Consider the following 14,376-nt stretch of genomic DNA (forward strand, 5'->3'; position numbering starts at 1 on the left):
CTATTACATCACACAGTGGAAGAATGCGTATCCAAACAGGTCCTGGCTCTATGATTATCTAGAGTTGGGGTACCTTGCAATTTCCAATATTGTCGTATCTTAAGGCTAGAAACTACCAAATTAAATAAAAAAAAAATTAACCACCTCATTGATTATTTAAGATAAAATAACGCCGAAATAACTTCCTACCTTCAAATCTCATCACTCTTCTACAATTTACTACCAAATCACCCGATAGCATGTTAGGCTAATTGTCGGGTAGTTAATTTTACAGATGATGATACCATATTAACTTAGGTACTTTCCAAAAATACCAAGATCATTCTAGATAGCAACACTAAAAAAACTCACGCTGAGTAAAATGCACTATCGGTTCACTCCAAACTTCATCCACAACTCGAGTCTCGAGAAAAAGTTCCTCAATCTCACATGAAGAAAACATGCTAGAAATTTGATTTTTTTTTAATTTAGCAACATGAAGAGACAAACCAAACCAAACCAGGGACTCACCTGCAAATACGGCGGGAACCAGTGGTGCAATCTGGAAAACCGTTGGCCGGTATTGGTAAAGGCCCCGATAAATGTCACCTCCCCTCCTCCTGGAGAGGGATAGACTGCGTCCCGTCTTCGTTCCTTCCGCCCCCCCCTTCCCCTCCTCATAAGGGGCGAGGCCGCGGCCGCGGAGGAGGCTTTACGAACAAACGAGCCATAGTCCCCAAAAGCCAACACACACACACAAACCCAGGCAGGCGATAGCGAGCGCGCCCTCGCCCGCGCCCGCGCCCGCGCCAAGGCCACGACGCGAGGTGTGGAGCCCCCAATCCCGGAAGCTTCCGGGGCCGCGCGCAGGGGGAGGGGGGAGCTCACCGCCGGTGACCGAGCCCTCGCCGCCGGCGGATCTCCCGATCTGAGGGCGCCGCTATTCAATTCCCCGCAGGTACGCGCCCTGATCCGCGGCCGCTTTCGATCCGGCCCGGTTCCCCCGCGCCAATTCGCGCCCTTCCTCCCATTGCTGCTGCTGCTGCCGCCTGATTCCGACCTTGGCTGCCTCTGTGATTAGGGTTTTGCGGCGCCGGCGACGGAGATGAGCGTGGAGAGCCCCGGGGAGCTAGGGTTCTGAAGCGCACCGTGGGGCACAGCGTGGCGGACGACGGCGGGCCCCGGCAGCCTCCTAGGTTTTCCATGGGAGATGGGGGAGTCGCGTGCGCCGTCCGCGCAGTCGAGGGCTTCCGTGCCGGCGCCCTCGTGAGGAGAGGAGGAGCGGGAGAAGCGATGCCGGACAAGGGGGAGAGGGCTCAGGCTCATGGCCACCACCACCACCACCGGAAGAACCAGCAGTCGACGACAGCTGCTGACCTGGAGGAGGGTGAGCTGCTCAATGGGGAGGCCGACACCAATGGGTTGCCTGAGAGGAGCATGCCACCTAAGAAGTGGAGGAAGGTCCTGGCAGCCTCTGCAGCAGCTGCTGCCGAGGTGGAGCCTGGGGAGATCGTGAGTACGAAGCAAGCAGTGCCATTGAAGAAGGCAAGGAGGAACGGGGATGTTGAGAAGGTAGAGCTGCTGCCGGAGAGGCAGAGGAAGGAGAAGTCTTCTGGGAAGAGCACCAGGAAGCCTATCAAGGATGAAGTGGAGCCAGGGGAGATTGCACCGTCTGAAAAAAGGCGGGATGCTAAGTCCCAGCAGGCTGATGATAATGGCAGGAGGCCAGGTTCATCTGCCCAGAAAGGCTCCTTGCGGGATTCTGATGAAGAGCCTGGTGAAATTAAGCCAGAGAGCAGCATCAGTGGCAGTGCAAGGAAGAACCGGCCAACGGAGCCTCAGAGCATTAACCACAAGCACCACGCTGACACCTCTGATCAGTCAGGATCAAAAAGTCGCAGGAAGGGAGAAGGGAAGAGTTTATCTGCCTCCAGACATTTGTCTGGGAGAAATCGTGAGGTCTCGCCACCGACACGGGATCGGCGTGATAGGCACGAGAGGAGCCCAGGCATCTTGGGCCGTTTTCCTCATGATCGCTTTCGTCATGACAGGTATGACAGGAGCCCGAGCCGCTTGGAGCGTTCCCCGCACCGGGAGCGTGGTCGCCAGTACGATAGCAGGGACCGCAGTCCATTTATTTCACCTCGACATAGACCTCGTCATCCCCATTTGAGGGATAACACACCAAGTCGTGTTGAGAATTCCCCTCGTGGGAGGGTCCAGCATGAGGATGTCAGAGACCGTAGCCCATTTCGTCATGACAAATCGCCTTCTGAACGTTGTCGGCCTACTGACACTCACGAAGCAAGCAAGAAGAGCAGAAGTGGCAGCAGCTCAGAAAAGTCACAGCACAAAAGCAAATCAGCAAAGCAATCTTCAAAGACCAAGAGTGGTAGCAATGGGAAGAATGAGGAGAAAATCTCCAAAGAAAAGCCCACTGAAAGCAGTCAGTACACTGAACTGCCACCACCACCTCCACTACCACCGCCACCACCTCCGCCTCCGCCACCTCCGCCTCTGCCACCTGCGGTGCCGCCTCCCCTGCCTCCATCACCAGATCCTGAGCCTACTGGAGTTCTAGCTGAAGATATGATAGAAGACATGGATATCTGTGACACTCCACCTCACACTAGTGGAGCACCTGAACCCACCGAACCAATTTGTGATATAGGGAGGTGGTTTTACCTTGATCACTTTGGTATCGAGCAAGGACCTTCCAAGCTTGCTGAGTTGAAGAAGCTGGTGGAAGATGGATATCTTCTTTCTGATCATCTGATAAAACATGCTGATAGCAACCGATGGGTGACCGTAGAGAATGCAGCTTCACCACTGGTGCCATCTGATTTCCCCTCTTTATATTCGGACACATCAACACAGATGGTTAACCCACCAGAAGCCCCAGGAAATTTGCTCGATGAAGCTCTAGAGGAAGCTTCTAACTTGGCATCAGGTGCTGAGGATAAACAAATGGATGAAGCTTCTGCAGAAGATAGTGAGGAATTCTACATTGATGATAGGGTTGAAGCACTGATGGATGGATCGATTTTGGTCCATGGCCAGGAGCTGGAGATCATTGGAGGTAAAACTATTTCACTTTGCTATATTTGAAGTTCCACGTTTTTGCTGTGGGCTGGGCTGGACTTGGGTTCTCCCTTTTTTTTTTTGGTTATATCCTTTTGGAGTTGGCTGCGAAGCCCTTGGCTTTGGTTTCTTGTGGGTGTGGAGGCAATAAACACGCATCCCATCATGACTGCAGTTTGCACCTGAGAGCCGATGAGGTGTTATATGGTGTCTATTTGCTTGGGTTTGGGCCGTTTGGGCCCATAAGCTTTGCATTATTATTGGTCTTGTTTGGATACAGTTTTCTGTTGCAAAAAATCTAATGGCCCTGACCTTGGTTTTTATAGGAATTTTTGTTGTTTCAACTGTTTTGCATCTGCACCCCCGGGAACATTTTTTTGATCTGACTACCATAAAAAGTCGCAGTTTTTTACATATATATCCTTCTAAAGCTCTGTATTTGATTTTTTGTGTAATTGTATCAGATCTATTCATACCATGTTTGAATGTAGATCTCTAATCTGCCTTGTAAAATCAGGATTGTTGGTGTCAGGTTTAATTGGGCAATTAATACTTTATCTCTATTTTTTTTGGGGGGGGGGGGGTTGGGGGGGGGGGGGTAAATGCAAATACAGAACTTCCCAGGTCATGTTAAAGATCTGCTATTTTTTTCTTTTATTTGTTTTGAATAAATTGCACTGTACCTTTGTGAACTTGCACTGTACTTCATCCTGCATTTTACTTTCCCAGCAGCCTGAAGGCCTGAACTTGCACAAATTTATGGTGTTAAACCTCATGGCTGGACTAATGTTGTAGTATTTTGCCATTTGGAAATTGCAGAGCTTTTAGGCGCAGATTTTCAGCCTGCTGATTGGCAAAGTTGGAGTCACCCTGAAGGTATTGTACCAGTTCAAAATTTATTTGGCCTTAGGATTTGCACTGTTCCTTGTCCAATTTTTGGGAATGGCTATATGTTTTCTTCGTTTTATAGATGGTATCCAACTTTAAGATGCTGACTCTGTATTCTGCTTTTCGTATTTTATCATCTGCTTTTGAGCCTACAATTCTTCAGAAAAACATATTTAAAATTGTTTCATCAAAAACTACAGAAGTTCTTCTCTTCTTGTAGTTTTTTTCATGATGCCACCATATAATTCTTTGGTTGCCTTTGTTCTGTTATCCCCGGAATTTGTGATTTACATATTATTATTATGTCAGATTTTACTAGGTTCCATGTGCACACTGAAGGAGATGATGGAATCAATGGAGGCACGGAATTCTTAGAAAACAGAGCAACAGATGCTTATGGCCTTGTTTCTGTGGAGAAGAACAACTTTCATCATTATGTTGAGTCTAGCGAATGGTTTTCTGGGAGATGGTCTTGCAAAGGTGGTGACTGGATGAGAAATGACGAATTGAGCCAAGATACTCCATTCAGAAAAAAACTTGTTCTCAATGAAGGGTATCCTCTGTGTCAAATGCCAAAAGGTAGCTATGAGGATCCACGCAGGCCCTGCAAGGATGAGTTGTACTACCCTGTACGTGCTAAAAAGCATGACCTGCCATTGTGGGCATTCTCATCGACCGAAGAAGATACTGATAGTGTTAATGACACCACTAAAAGTGGTGTTGTACCCGGGAGGCCAGGTCAGACCAGACAGCCTCCTAGGGGAGTGAAGGGCATGATGCTTCCAGTGGTTAGGATAAATTCTCGTGTTGTCAAAGACCAATCATCTGTTGAACCCCGTACAAAACCTAGAGGAACTGATCGACCACTGTCGAGATCTTCACGCTCCCATTCAATTGGGGCCGAGAGAAGTTCTGTCCATGAAGGTTCAACGCACAGGAAGCACCATGACCATGATTCACAAAGTTTGCACAAGTCCAAGTCTGTTCCAAACATTCCAAAGGACCGTGTATGCACTGTTGATGAGCTATCAGTTAATCGGGGTGACTGGTACTACCTTGATGGCACTGGGCATGAGCATGGTCCATTTTCTTATTCCGAATTGCAAGAATTAGTTAAAAAGGGCACTATCATTGAACAAAGTAGTGTGTTCCGTAAGATTGATAACACATGGTTTCCAGTTCTGAAGGATTTAAAACCTGGAAGCTCTGTTCCCAGTGCAGCAAGAAGCTCAAATTCTACTGCTGCTCTTATGCACCCAGACCAATATAATTTTGGTGTGAACCAAGGATCAGGTAGCTTCCATGAGTTGCACCCCCAATTTGTGGGTTATACACGTGGTAAATTACATGAACTAGTCATGAAATATTTCAAGAGCAGGGAACTTACTTTAGCTATAAATGAGGTCTTGGACCCATGGATTTCAGCAAAACAACCAAAAAAAGAGTTTGAAGCATACTTTTCTCACAATTCAGCATCTAGGAATTTCCTGCCAGGTACTGTGGTCATGCCTTACACGACATCTTACTTACTTTCAGCTCTTAAATTTTAACTTTCAGCTAATCTTAATGCATTTGAAATCTTGAACTGTCAAATTTGTTTCACTCTCACATATTCCTTCTTGCTAAATACTGAACGAAATTTGTGGACATGTGTAACATTTCCTTTTCTTTTGTGAGCCTTACAGAAGATGGTGGGTCTGCAAAAAGGGCCAAGTTGCTACCTGATCAGAGTGATGAAGATATTCATTTGTCAGAAGACATTCTTGCCAGTCGGAAGGAGGACATCTGTTTTGAAGAGTTATGTGATGGAGCATCATCTTCTGTTGATAATGATTCTGTGAATCCCAGAGCAGGAAATGAAAGCTGGGGTTTACTAAACGGCCATGTGTTAGCAAGAATCTTCCATTTTATGAGGGCAGATGTGAAATCACTTATTTCTTCTGCAGCTACCTGTAGGAGCTGGAATGCTGCCGCGAAGTATTACAGGAACATGTGTAGATTCATTGATCTGTCTTCTGTTGGCCCTCTTTGCACTGATTCTGTGTTTTGTGATATTATGGTATGTGTCTTGCCTATCTGTTTGAACTCTTGAGAAATTACTTCTGTCATCTCCTAACTCTGGACTCACAATCATTCATCTTCCTTTCAGGCTGGTTATGAGAAGCAAAATATTAGGACTCTTATTTTAGCTGGTTGTTCGAATCTTAGTTCACATGCCCTTGGCAGAGTACTTGAGCAGCTTCCACAAATATCTTATGTTCACATTCAAGGTTGCGGTCATCTAGGGGATCTGAAAAGTAAATTTCAGCATGTAAAATGGATCAGGAGCTCATTGAATCCAGAGGAGTCATATCAGAAAATGAAAACCTTGAAGCAGATAGGTGATGGGAACAACTACACATCCAAAGTTGCAAGGAACTTCACCAGTCAGCTGGATGGTTCTGATGAGCTTGATGGTTATTTTGCTGATATTTCAAATAGAGAGAATGCTAACCTTTCATTTGGACAAGGTTTCTATAAACGATCAAAATTGCTTGATGCTAGAAAGTCCTCTGCGGTTTTGTCAAGGGATGCAGAAATGAGGCGTTTGATGCAGAGACAGGCAGAGAACAGTTATAGGAAGATGGAAGAGTTTGTCATAAACAGACTGAGAGAAATTATGAGGAGTAACAGATTTGATTTTTTCATTCCAAAGGTACCATCACTATTTGGTAATTATTTGGATGAGTCCTCTTGATGATCTAATACGGTGTACTAATACTTCACACCCATGTCTGTTCCATTTTACAGGTTGCCAAGATCGAAGGTAGGTTGAAAAATGGGTATTATGCTCGCCATGGCTTTCGTACCATCAAGCATGACATCCGTACCATGTGCCAAGATGCATTGAGGTAAAAATGACCTAGTCTAGCCTAGTTGAAGATTTCTAGAAGTTTATGTGATTGTTGTATTTCTAACATTTCCTATTCTACCTCAGATATAAAGATGGCAATGATTCGGGAGATATAAAGCAAATTGTTGTCTCCTTCATACAGCTAGCAAAGAGACTAGGGAACCCAAGGCACATTTCTGAGAGAAATGGAGCAGCAGCCCATGACAGTCTGGACATTAGTCAATATTCATTTGATACTAAACTCAAAAAGAAGCAAAACAAAACAAGAGGAGCAAATTTGGTGGCTGCTGGAGCAGATAATTCATCTCGTGCATTTGACCTTGAAATCAAAAGGAGCCTGTCTAAATTAAAGAAAAAGGATGTCTACTCTGGTAGTGAAACATCTGATGATGATGATGTCTACTCTGAAGGTGATGAAACTGAGAGCGAAACTACCGTTTCTGATACCGAGAGTGACCTTGATGTAAATTCTGGAGCCTGGGACTTAAAAGGAAACGGTCTAAAGTTAATTGAACCTGGGGAATCTGTGACCGATGATCGTATATTGGGTGCCCGCATGACAAAGGCCAGCCTTGTTCCACCAGTTACTAGGAAGTATGAAGTTATTGAGGAGTACCTTATTGTAGCAGATGTGGAGGAAGTACAACGAAAAATGAGAGTTGCTTTACCTGATGACTATTCTGAGAAGTTGCTGTCACAGAAGAATGGCACTGAAAATTTGGAGCTTCCAGAGGTTAAGGATTATCAACCCCGAAAAGTAGCAGGAGATGAAATTCTTGAGCAAGAAGTATATGGCATAGATCCATACACACACAATCTACTGAGTGACATCATGCCTGCTGATCTTGAGTTGTCACCTACTGACAAGCATATCTTTATCGAGGAGGTAATTGGCGCTAGGTTACACACCCCTCTCTCTTTCTGTTCAAGCTTTGAACTTACCCAAAATATTTTCAATGCAGTTGCTTCTGAATACATTGAATAAGCAAGTTAAGCGTTTCACTGGTTCGGGAAATACCCCTATGACTTATAACCTTAGGCCTGTCATTGAAGAAATCCAAAGGTCTGCGGAGGATAATGGTGACAGACGAACTTCAAAGATGTGCTTGGGGATGCTAAAGACCATGAGAAATCGATCTGATCAGAACTTTGTCGCTTATAGAAAGGCAAGCCTTCAGCAACCTATATTAACTTAGGGTCATTTCTTGTGTCTTTTTGACACGTTTGGTGCATCTTTTCCAGGGTCTTGGTGTTGTTTGCAACAAAAAAGGTGGATTTGGTGTAGATGACTTTGTTGTCGAGTTCTTTGGGGAGGTATGCCTTAGTTTTTAATATTCATCCATTCTTATCGAGGGGCAGTAGTATAGCCATGAATATGTCGATTTGTAAACATTGCAGGTTTACCCTTCTTGGAGATGGTATGAAAAGCAAGATGGTATTAAACATATACAAAACAACAGCGAAGATCAAGCTCCTGAGTTTTACAACATTATGTTAGAAAGGCCAAAGGTTGTGTTCAGTCTCTGGTTAATGAGATCTAACCTGTAACTGGTGTCATTTCAATTCATGGTCTTTTTCATCCTATTAACCTTTTACTTCTGTCATGATGGAAGGGAGACCGAGATGGATATGACTTGGTTTTTGTTGATGCGATGCACAAGGCCAACTATGCGAGTAGAATCTGCCACTCCTGCAACCCTAACTGCGAAGCAAAGTAAGCTCATTTTGAGCTTCAGATTTCTACCTTGTGAATGTTAACTGTTCCATTGCTTCTGTGGTTATATAATATTATTCTTTGATTATTGGTCAGAATTTATATGCAAATGGGGTGTTTTTTAGAGGGAGTACCCCCCTCCCTCCTTTGGGTCTTAATGAAATGGCACACAGCTGTCCTGCATTGTTCGAGAAAAAAAAAGAATTTATATGCATGATGATGCAAAAACTGGCATGAAAGCTTATGCAAGCTTGTCTGTTAACAATTGCGATAGATGTAGCGCTCTGCTTTACTTCCAAAATTTGCACTGGTCTGCTGTTACTCTAATAAATCCTTTTTTTCCTGGAATTCTGCTGTGGGTTTAGATTATTATGTACTCTTTCAAGATACATGACATTCCATAAATAATGTTTATTATATTTTGCGGGTCTGGAAATCAGTATGACTGAGCATTGAGCAATATAGTGTAGCTGTTCTCGCATATCCAAGCTTCATTCTATTTGTTGGATCACAGTGCTATTCTGAGTTGGGATTTATGTATCAAGTTTCTTTGACAAACTTCAGTACGCATTTGCTTGGTTATTATGCTTGTGCATTTCTATGCTAATTAAATTGATACTCAACCATTGATAATTTGAATACATGTATGTGCTACAATGTTTGCATGGCTCAAAATGCTTGGACTTTTTTCCTCTCTCCCTAAGGCTAATGTCCACTATTTATGCTTCTTGATTTTTTTTTTAAATAGAGTGACAGCAGTGGATGGTAAATACCAGATTGGAGTTTACACACTTCGACCAATTGCAGAAGGCGAGGAAATCACTTTTGATTACAATTCTGTAACTGAGGTGAGCACATTTCTGGTTTCTTTATGAAATCATGTATTATATTGCAATGTTTGATGTCTATATACATATTTATTTTGCTAGAGCAAAGAAGAACATGAAGCATCAGTCTGCCTCTGTGGAAGTCAAGTATGCCGCGGCAGCTATTTGAATTTTTCTGGTGAAGGAGCCTTTGAGAAGGTGAACTTTTGGAAGTTTGCTGGTGGATAGTTTGGAAGGGATGCCTGTAGTGCCAATATTTATTGATTATTTGCATGATTCTGACATGCTCACATCTACTTATGTCGTTGTGAATCAGGTATTAATGGAATTCCATGGTGTGCTCGATAGGCATAGCCTGCTGCTACAGGCTTGCGAAACAGACTCTGTCTCTCAACAAGACTTAATTGACTTGGGTAGAGCTGGTCTTGGTACCTGTTTGCTTGCTGGTTTGCCTGGATGGCTTGTTGCTTACACGGCTAACCTGGTAATTGTAATAGCTGTCTTTTGTTCAGTTTCTGTTCTGATGTTGTAACCATTTTAGATTGGTCCTTATATCAACTTTTGTTGTAAAAGGTGCGGTTTATATACCTTGAGAGGCAGAAACTTCCTGATGAGATCTTAAGGCACAATGTGGATGAGAAGCGCCAGTTCCTTATAGAAATAAACATGGACTCTGAGAAGAATGATGCTGAGGTTCAGGTAAATTAGCTGATGGCTTGGTCAGGCCTCCTAGTTCTCTGCCCCCTCCCTTCTTATTTGGCTGAATTTGACCTAATTATGTTGCCACGCTCAGGCAGAGGGAGTATTAAATTCAAGATTACAGCAAATAGTGCATACACTTGACAAGGTGAATATTTATTTGTGTTCAATCTTGGGCTTGTTTGATGATACCTAGCTACCGTACATATTGTATCATTGCTTATCCTTATTGGCTTCTCTACTAACTCTTCAGGTGAGATATGTTATGAGATGCGTATTTGGAGACCCAAAGAATGCTCCTCCTCCTCTGGTAAGGTTGTCTGGGAAAAGTCTGGTATCTGCCATCTGGAAAGGGGACAGTTCGATAGTTGCTGAACTCCTTCAGTCGATGGAACCTCATGTTGAAGAAGAGGTACTTAGTGATCTGAAGGTCAAAATCCGTGCTCATGACCCGCCAGACTCTGAAGATATTGAGGGAGGCATCCGGAATTCTCTCTTGTGGTAAGTTTGGGACCTGATCAGTATTTTGCAATGACTTCTCCCCTACAATTACTTGTCTGTGGAATCTGATCCTCCTTTTGTACAGGTTGCGTGATGAATTGCGAACTCTTCCATGCACTTACAAGTGCCGTCATGATGCTGCTGCAGATTTGATTCATTTGTATGCGTATACAAAGTGCTTCTTCCGTGTCCGGGTAAGTGAAAGCTTATTACTTACTGAGAAAATGATGGTTGTGGTATTGCCATCTGTTTTTTTTTAGAGCTCACTCAGGTATGGCTGCGTGCAGGATTACAAGACAGTAAAATCCCCACCAGTTCATATCAGTCCGCTTGACTTAGGCCCCAAATATGCTGATAAATTGGGACCAGGCTTTCAGGAGTACTGCAAGACATACCCAGAAAATTATTGCTTAGCCCAGCTTATCTATTGGTATAGTCAGAATTCAGAACCTGAATCTAGATTGACAAGAGCTAGAAAAGGTTGCATGTCATTGCCAGATGTCTCGTCCTTCTATGTGAAGTCTGCTAAGCCATCGCAAGAGCGAGTTTATGGAAACAGAACTGTGAGATTCATGTTATCGCGCATGGTAAGTGCTATTTTGTGAGTGCTTGGGGTTACCAGATTGCAAAAATCATGTGCTTAACTCATTTTGGAATGGGAGGTGGAGAAAGCAAAACTCCAAAAGAACTAAGTAATGGCAGTTTAACTGTTTTGCACACTCATTATTTTGTTCTAGAAAAGTTGGATCATGAAACAATTTGGTGCTGTAGACCCCATATACCATATATCAGACATCATTACCTACTGCTACCATTATTTTTCTGAATCATTTTGTGCTACTTGTCATAACTTTATGCACATGGAATGCTTTTGCATGGATAAAAAAGTGATGTTTAATCGGTCTTATTGTCCTTTATCTTCTAGAAGAAAATATTAAGTTTTCTTGCCAGCTTTTTTTTCTCAATTTCTTTCCCAAACTGTTTACTTAGTGTAACTTGGCATATTGTCAGTACTATACGGAAGACATTTATGCCTATTGACTGCTAATAGATCCTATCTGTGATGTAGCATGCGTGCTTCTTTTACTTTATATCCCAGTGATCACTGTCTTGCCTATAAAATGTTGGAAATATGAAGACTGGCATCATCTTACGAATTGTTTTCCCTTGACTATTTGGTTCCGGTACATCTTAGTTAATGATGTTTTGGTGGTTGATTACAGGAAAAACAGGCACAGAGACCATGGCCAAAGGATAGGATATGGGTGTTCAAGAGTGATCCAAGATTCTTTGGTAGTCCAATGATGGACGCCGTGTTGAATAATTCCCCGCTTGACAAGGAGATGGTGCATTGGCTCAAGACGAGACCAAACGTTTTCCTAGGCTAGTAAAAAAGGATTGTAGGCAGATAAGATGGTTTTGGTTGTTTCTCCCTTTTGGAGATTTTAGTCTACAGGATTCTTTTTCCGACTCACACCTTGGCTACCTGATCATGGGGAGTTTAGCTTTTAGATAGCAGGGTAACAGTCTCACCACCCCCCATCTGTACATTCTCCTCTCCCTACCTTCCTTGTAGAAATGTATCTGGTTAATAACTGATAGATTCGTCATTGATTTAATGTAGTGAATTTTCCCCATAGGAATCCTCCCTCTCTTTTGTTTCATGTAAATGCAGAACAATTTCAATCTTGAATTCAGTAATGAGTTACAGGCATGTTGCATTTCTATGGTTCAGTTGGGCTGTTTCAGTCAATAAAATGGTTTGCATGAGATTTGATGGTTGAAACTGTACATGAGTTGTGTTGCGAATGTCAATTTGAATCATGATGCTATATTTTTGTTTTACACAGGTGGTGATGGAAATGGTTGAAATTGTACATGAGTTGTGTTGTACATGTCAATTTGAAGCATGATGTATTTTTGTTTTACGCAGGTGGTAGGTGGTGATGGGATTTGCGCCCACTTTGTGTTGTGCAAGTGAAATTGCAAACAGAAAGCTGCAAGGTGTAGAACAAAATTGTATGACCGGCCTTCTCATTTGCTCTCATGCGTATTTTCTGTCTGTTGGCTATTGCAATTGAGATTGTATGAAACCGTAGCAAGCTTAGGCTGGGTCTGGTCATGTTTGTCTTATGTCATCGGCAATGTTTGTAACTTGCATGATCTGTGCTGTTTTCGTGTTGCATGATCTGTGCTGTTTTTGTGTTGCATGATCTGTGCTTTTTTTTTGTCTTTTTTTGCTGATGTTTTTCTTTTGACAACTGTGTTGATGGGTTGGTGTGTGTTTATAAGGGCATGTACAATCCTGTCTATAAATTTTTTAAATCCGTGCACAGACAGCTAAATAGGTAACTCATACAATGAATTGTCTATTTCATGCTTGCATATGGTCATGATCAAGTATGAATATGATCCTTGTACACCAGTGTGTTGCTAGTTGGTACAAAACAAATCAAGCATAATAATTAAGTTAAATATGATTATAATATTTTTAAACTACTAATCTGGCAATATTCAATGTGTAACATATGTTTTATCACTTCTAAAATATAGTTTGATCAAAAGGAATCTAAATAAATTTGAATTATGGTTTTTGGATTTGATTTCATTTTTAAATTGATATTATAAGGATGAACCTATTTGCACGTTCTTCAGATAAGGAAAGACTCACGGTCATAGCATGCACACAGGATCGATGCTCGCAGGTCGGCTTCTCGGAGCACGGGCCGGAGGTGTCTACTCGTGAGACGACGGCCTTGCCTCGGCTGTTGCATGTGAAGGGGCCTTTTGCAAATATTTTGTTATGCAGAGGACTCACTGAACAGCGTTGTATATGCTCTAAGGATTTTTCTTTTTCTTTTTAATGCAAAGAAATACAACTCTTCGCTAGTTCTGAAAAAACAAGATTGTATGCTGTTGTATAAACTACTATATCCGTTTCAAATTATAGGTGGTTTTAATTTTAGATACATATTTTTTGTTATAAGCTAACATATGTTATGTCTAGATATATTGTAAAAATTATAGATCTCTCAAAAAGTCAAAACGATTTACATTTTAAAACAAAGAGACTATAACACTTTTTTTTTGCTTGTGGGTAATGTATGCATTCGGTTCCACGTGAGTCTTGCCTAGCCTAACCTCACGACAAGGCTCACCTTAGGCCTTGGTGAAAATTTTTAGTTTTACTTAATGTAGCACTTTTGTTTGTATTTGATAATTATTGTTTAACTATGGACTAACTAGGTTTAAAAGATTTGTCTCGAAAATTACAGACGAATTATGCAATTAGTTATTTTTTATTTATATTTAATATTCTATACATGTGCCGCAAGATTTGATGTGACGTGGAATCTTGAATCTATTTGGAACTAAATCAGGCCTTATTAGAAGGCAAAAAGCTTGCCACTGTATGTTAACAGCTTGCTTCATAAACCGTTCTTCCGTCGGTCATCTTACTAAGCAAGGTGAGACAAGGGGCTTATCCATGAACCAAACATGTTTGATGTGTCCATGTGTTACAATGTTTGCTGTAATCTAGTGCTCATGAAATGATTTTATCCTTCTATATAAGTATGTGTCTGAGAAGTTGGTTACTAGTATTTAGTGCAAACTTGAACTAAATCATAAAATTTAGGTTAATTGTTCTATGGACACTTTGAGTTGCCATTCATATGGAAACAATTGCAAAAAATATTATAATAAGACAGAGTTTTCCTATATTTACAAAATAGTAGGGATGTGATTTGGGGTTTCGGATTTCTAGGAGAGGTCTCTATGCTCAGTGGCCTTAG

At 42.2% G+C, this 14,376-nt stretch overlaps 1 protein-coding gene across 3 annotated transcripts; it reads left to right on the forward strand.

The window, feature by feature from the left end:
• Positions 627 to 12,368, forward strand: LOC8069686 (histone-lysine N-methyltransferase ATXR3). 3 transcript variants are annotated; one of them, XR_002455198.1, is made up of 21 exons: positions 627 to 937; positions 1,061 to 3,058; positions 3,880 to 3,936; positions 4,258 to 5,442; positions 5,634 to 6,007; positions 6,098 to 6,643; positions 6,739 to 6,839; positions 6,926 to 7,727; positions 7,804 to 8,007; positions 8,084 to 8,155; positions 8,240 to 8,350; positions 8,455 to 8,555; positions 9,304 to 9,403; positions 9,485 to 9,580; positions 9,699 to 9,866; positions 9,956 to 10,081; positions 10,180 to 10,229; positions 10,335 to 10,582; positions 10,668 to 10,776; positions 10,870 to 11,169; positions 11,806 to 12,368. XR_002455198.1 is itself a non-coding variant. In XM_021465267.1 (21 exons), the coding sequence occupies exons 2-21, from the start codon at positions 1,183 to 1,185 to the stop codon at positions 11,968 to 11,970; spliced, it is 6,792 nt and encodes a 2,263-aa protein (XP_021320942.1). In that variant the 5' UTR covers positions 629 to 937; positions 1,061 to 1,182; the 3' UTR covers positions 11,971 to 12,368. The 3 variants fall into 3 exon arrangements, 2 of the variants coding, with proteins under 2 accessions (XP_021320942.1, XP_021320941.1); XM_021465267.1 differs by having other exon boundaries at positions 629 to 937; positions 5,637 to 6,007; positions 10,176 to 10,229; XM_021465266.1 differs by having other exon boundaries at positions 630 to 937; positions 10,176 to 10,229.

This window comes from Sorghum bicolor, chromosome 7 (genome assembly GCF_000003195.3).
Source record: "Sorghum bicolor cultivar BTx623 chromosome 7, Sorghum_bicolor_NCBIv3, whole genome shotgun sequence".
Classification (NCBI taxonomy): domain Eukaryota; kingdom Viridiplantae; phylum Streptophyta; class Magnoliopsida; order Poales; family Poaceae; genus Sorghum; species Sorghum bicolor.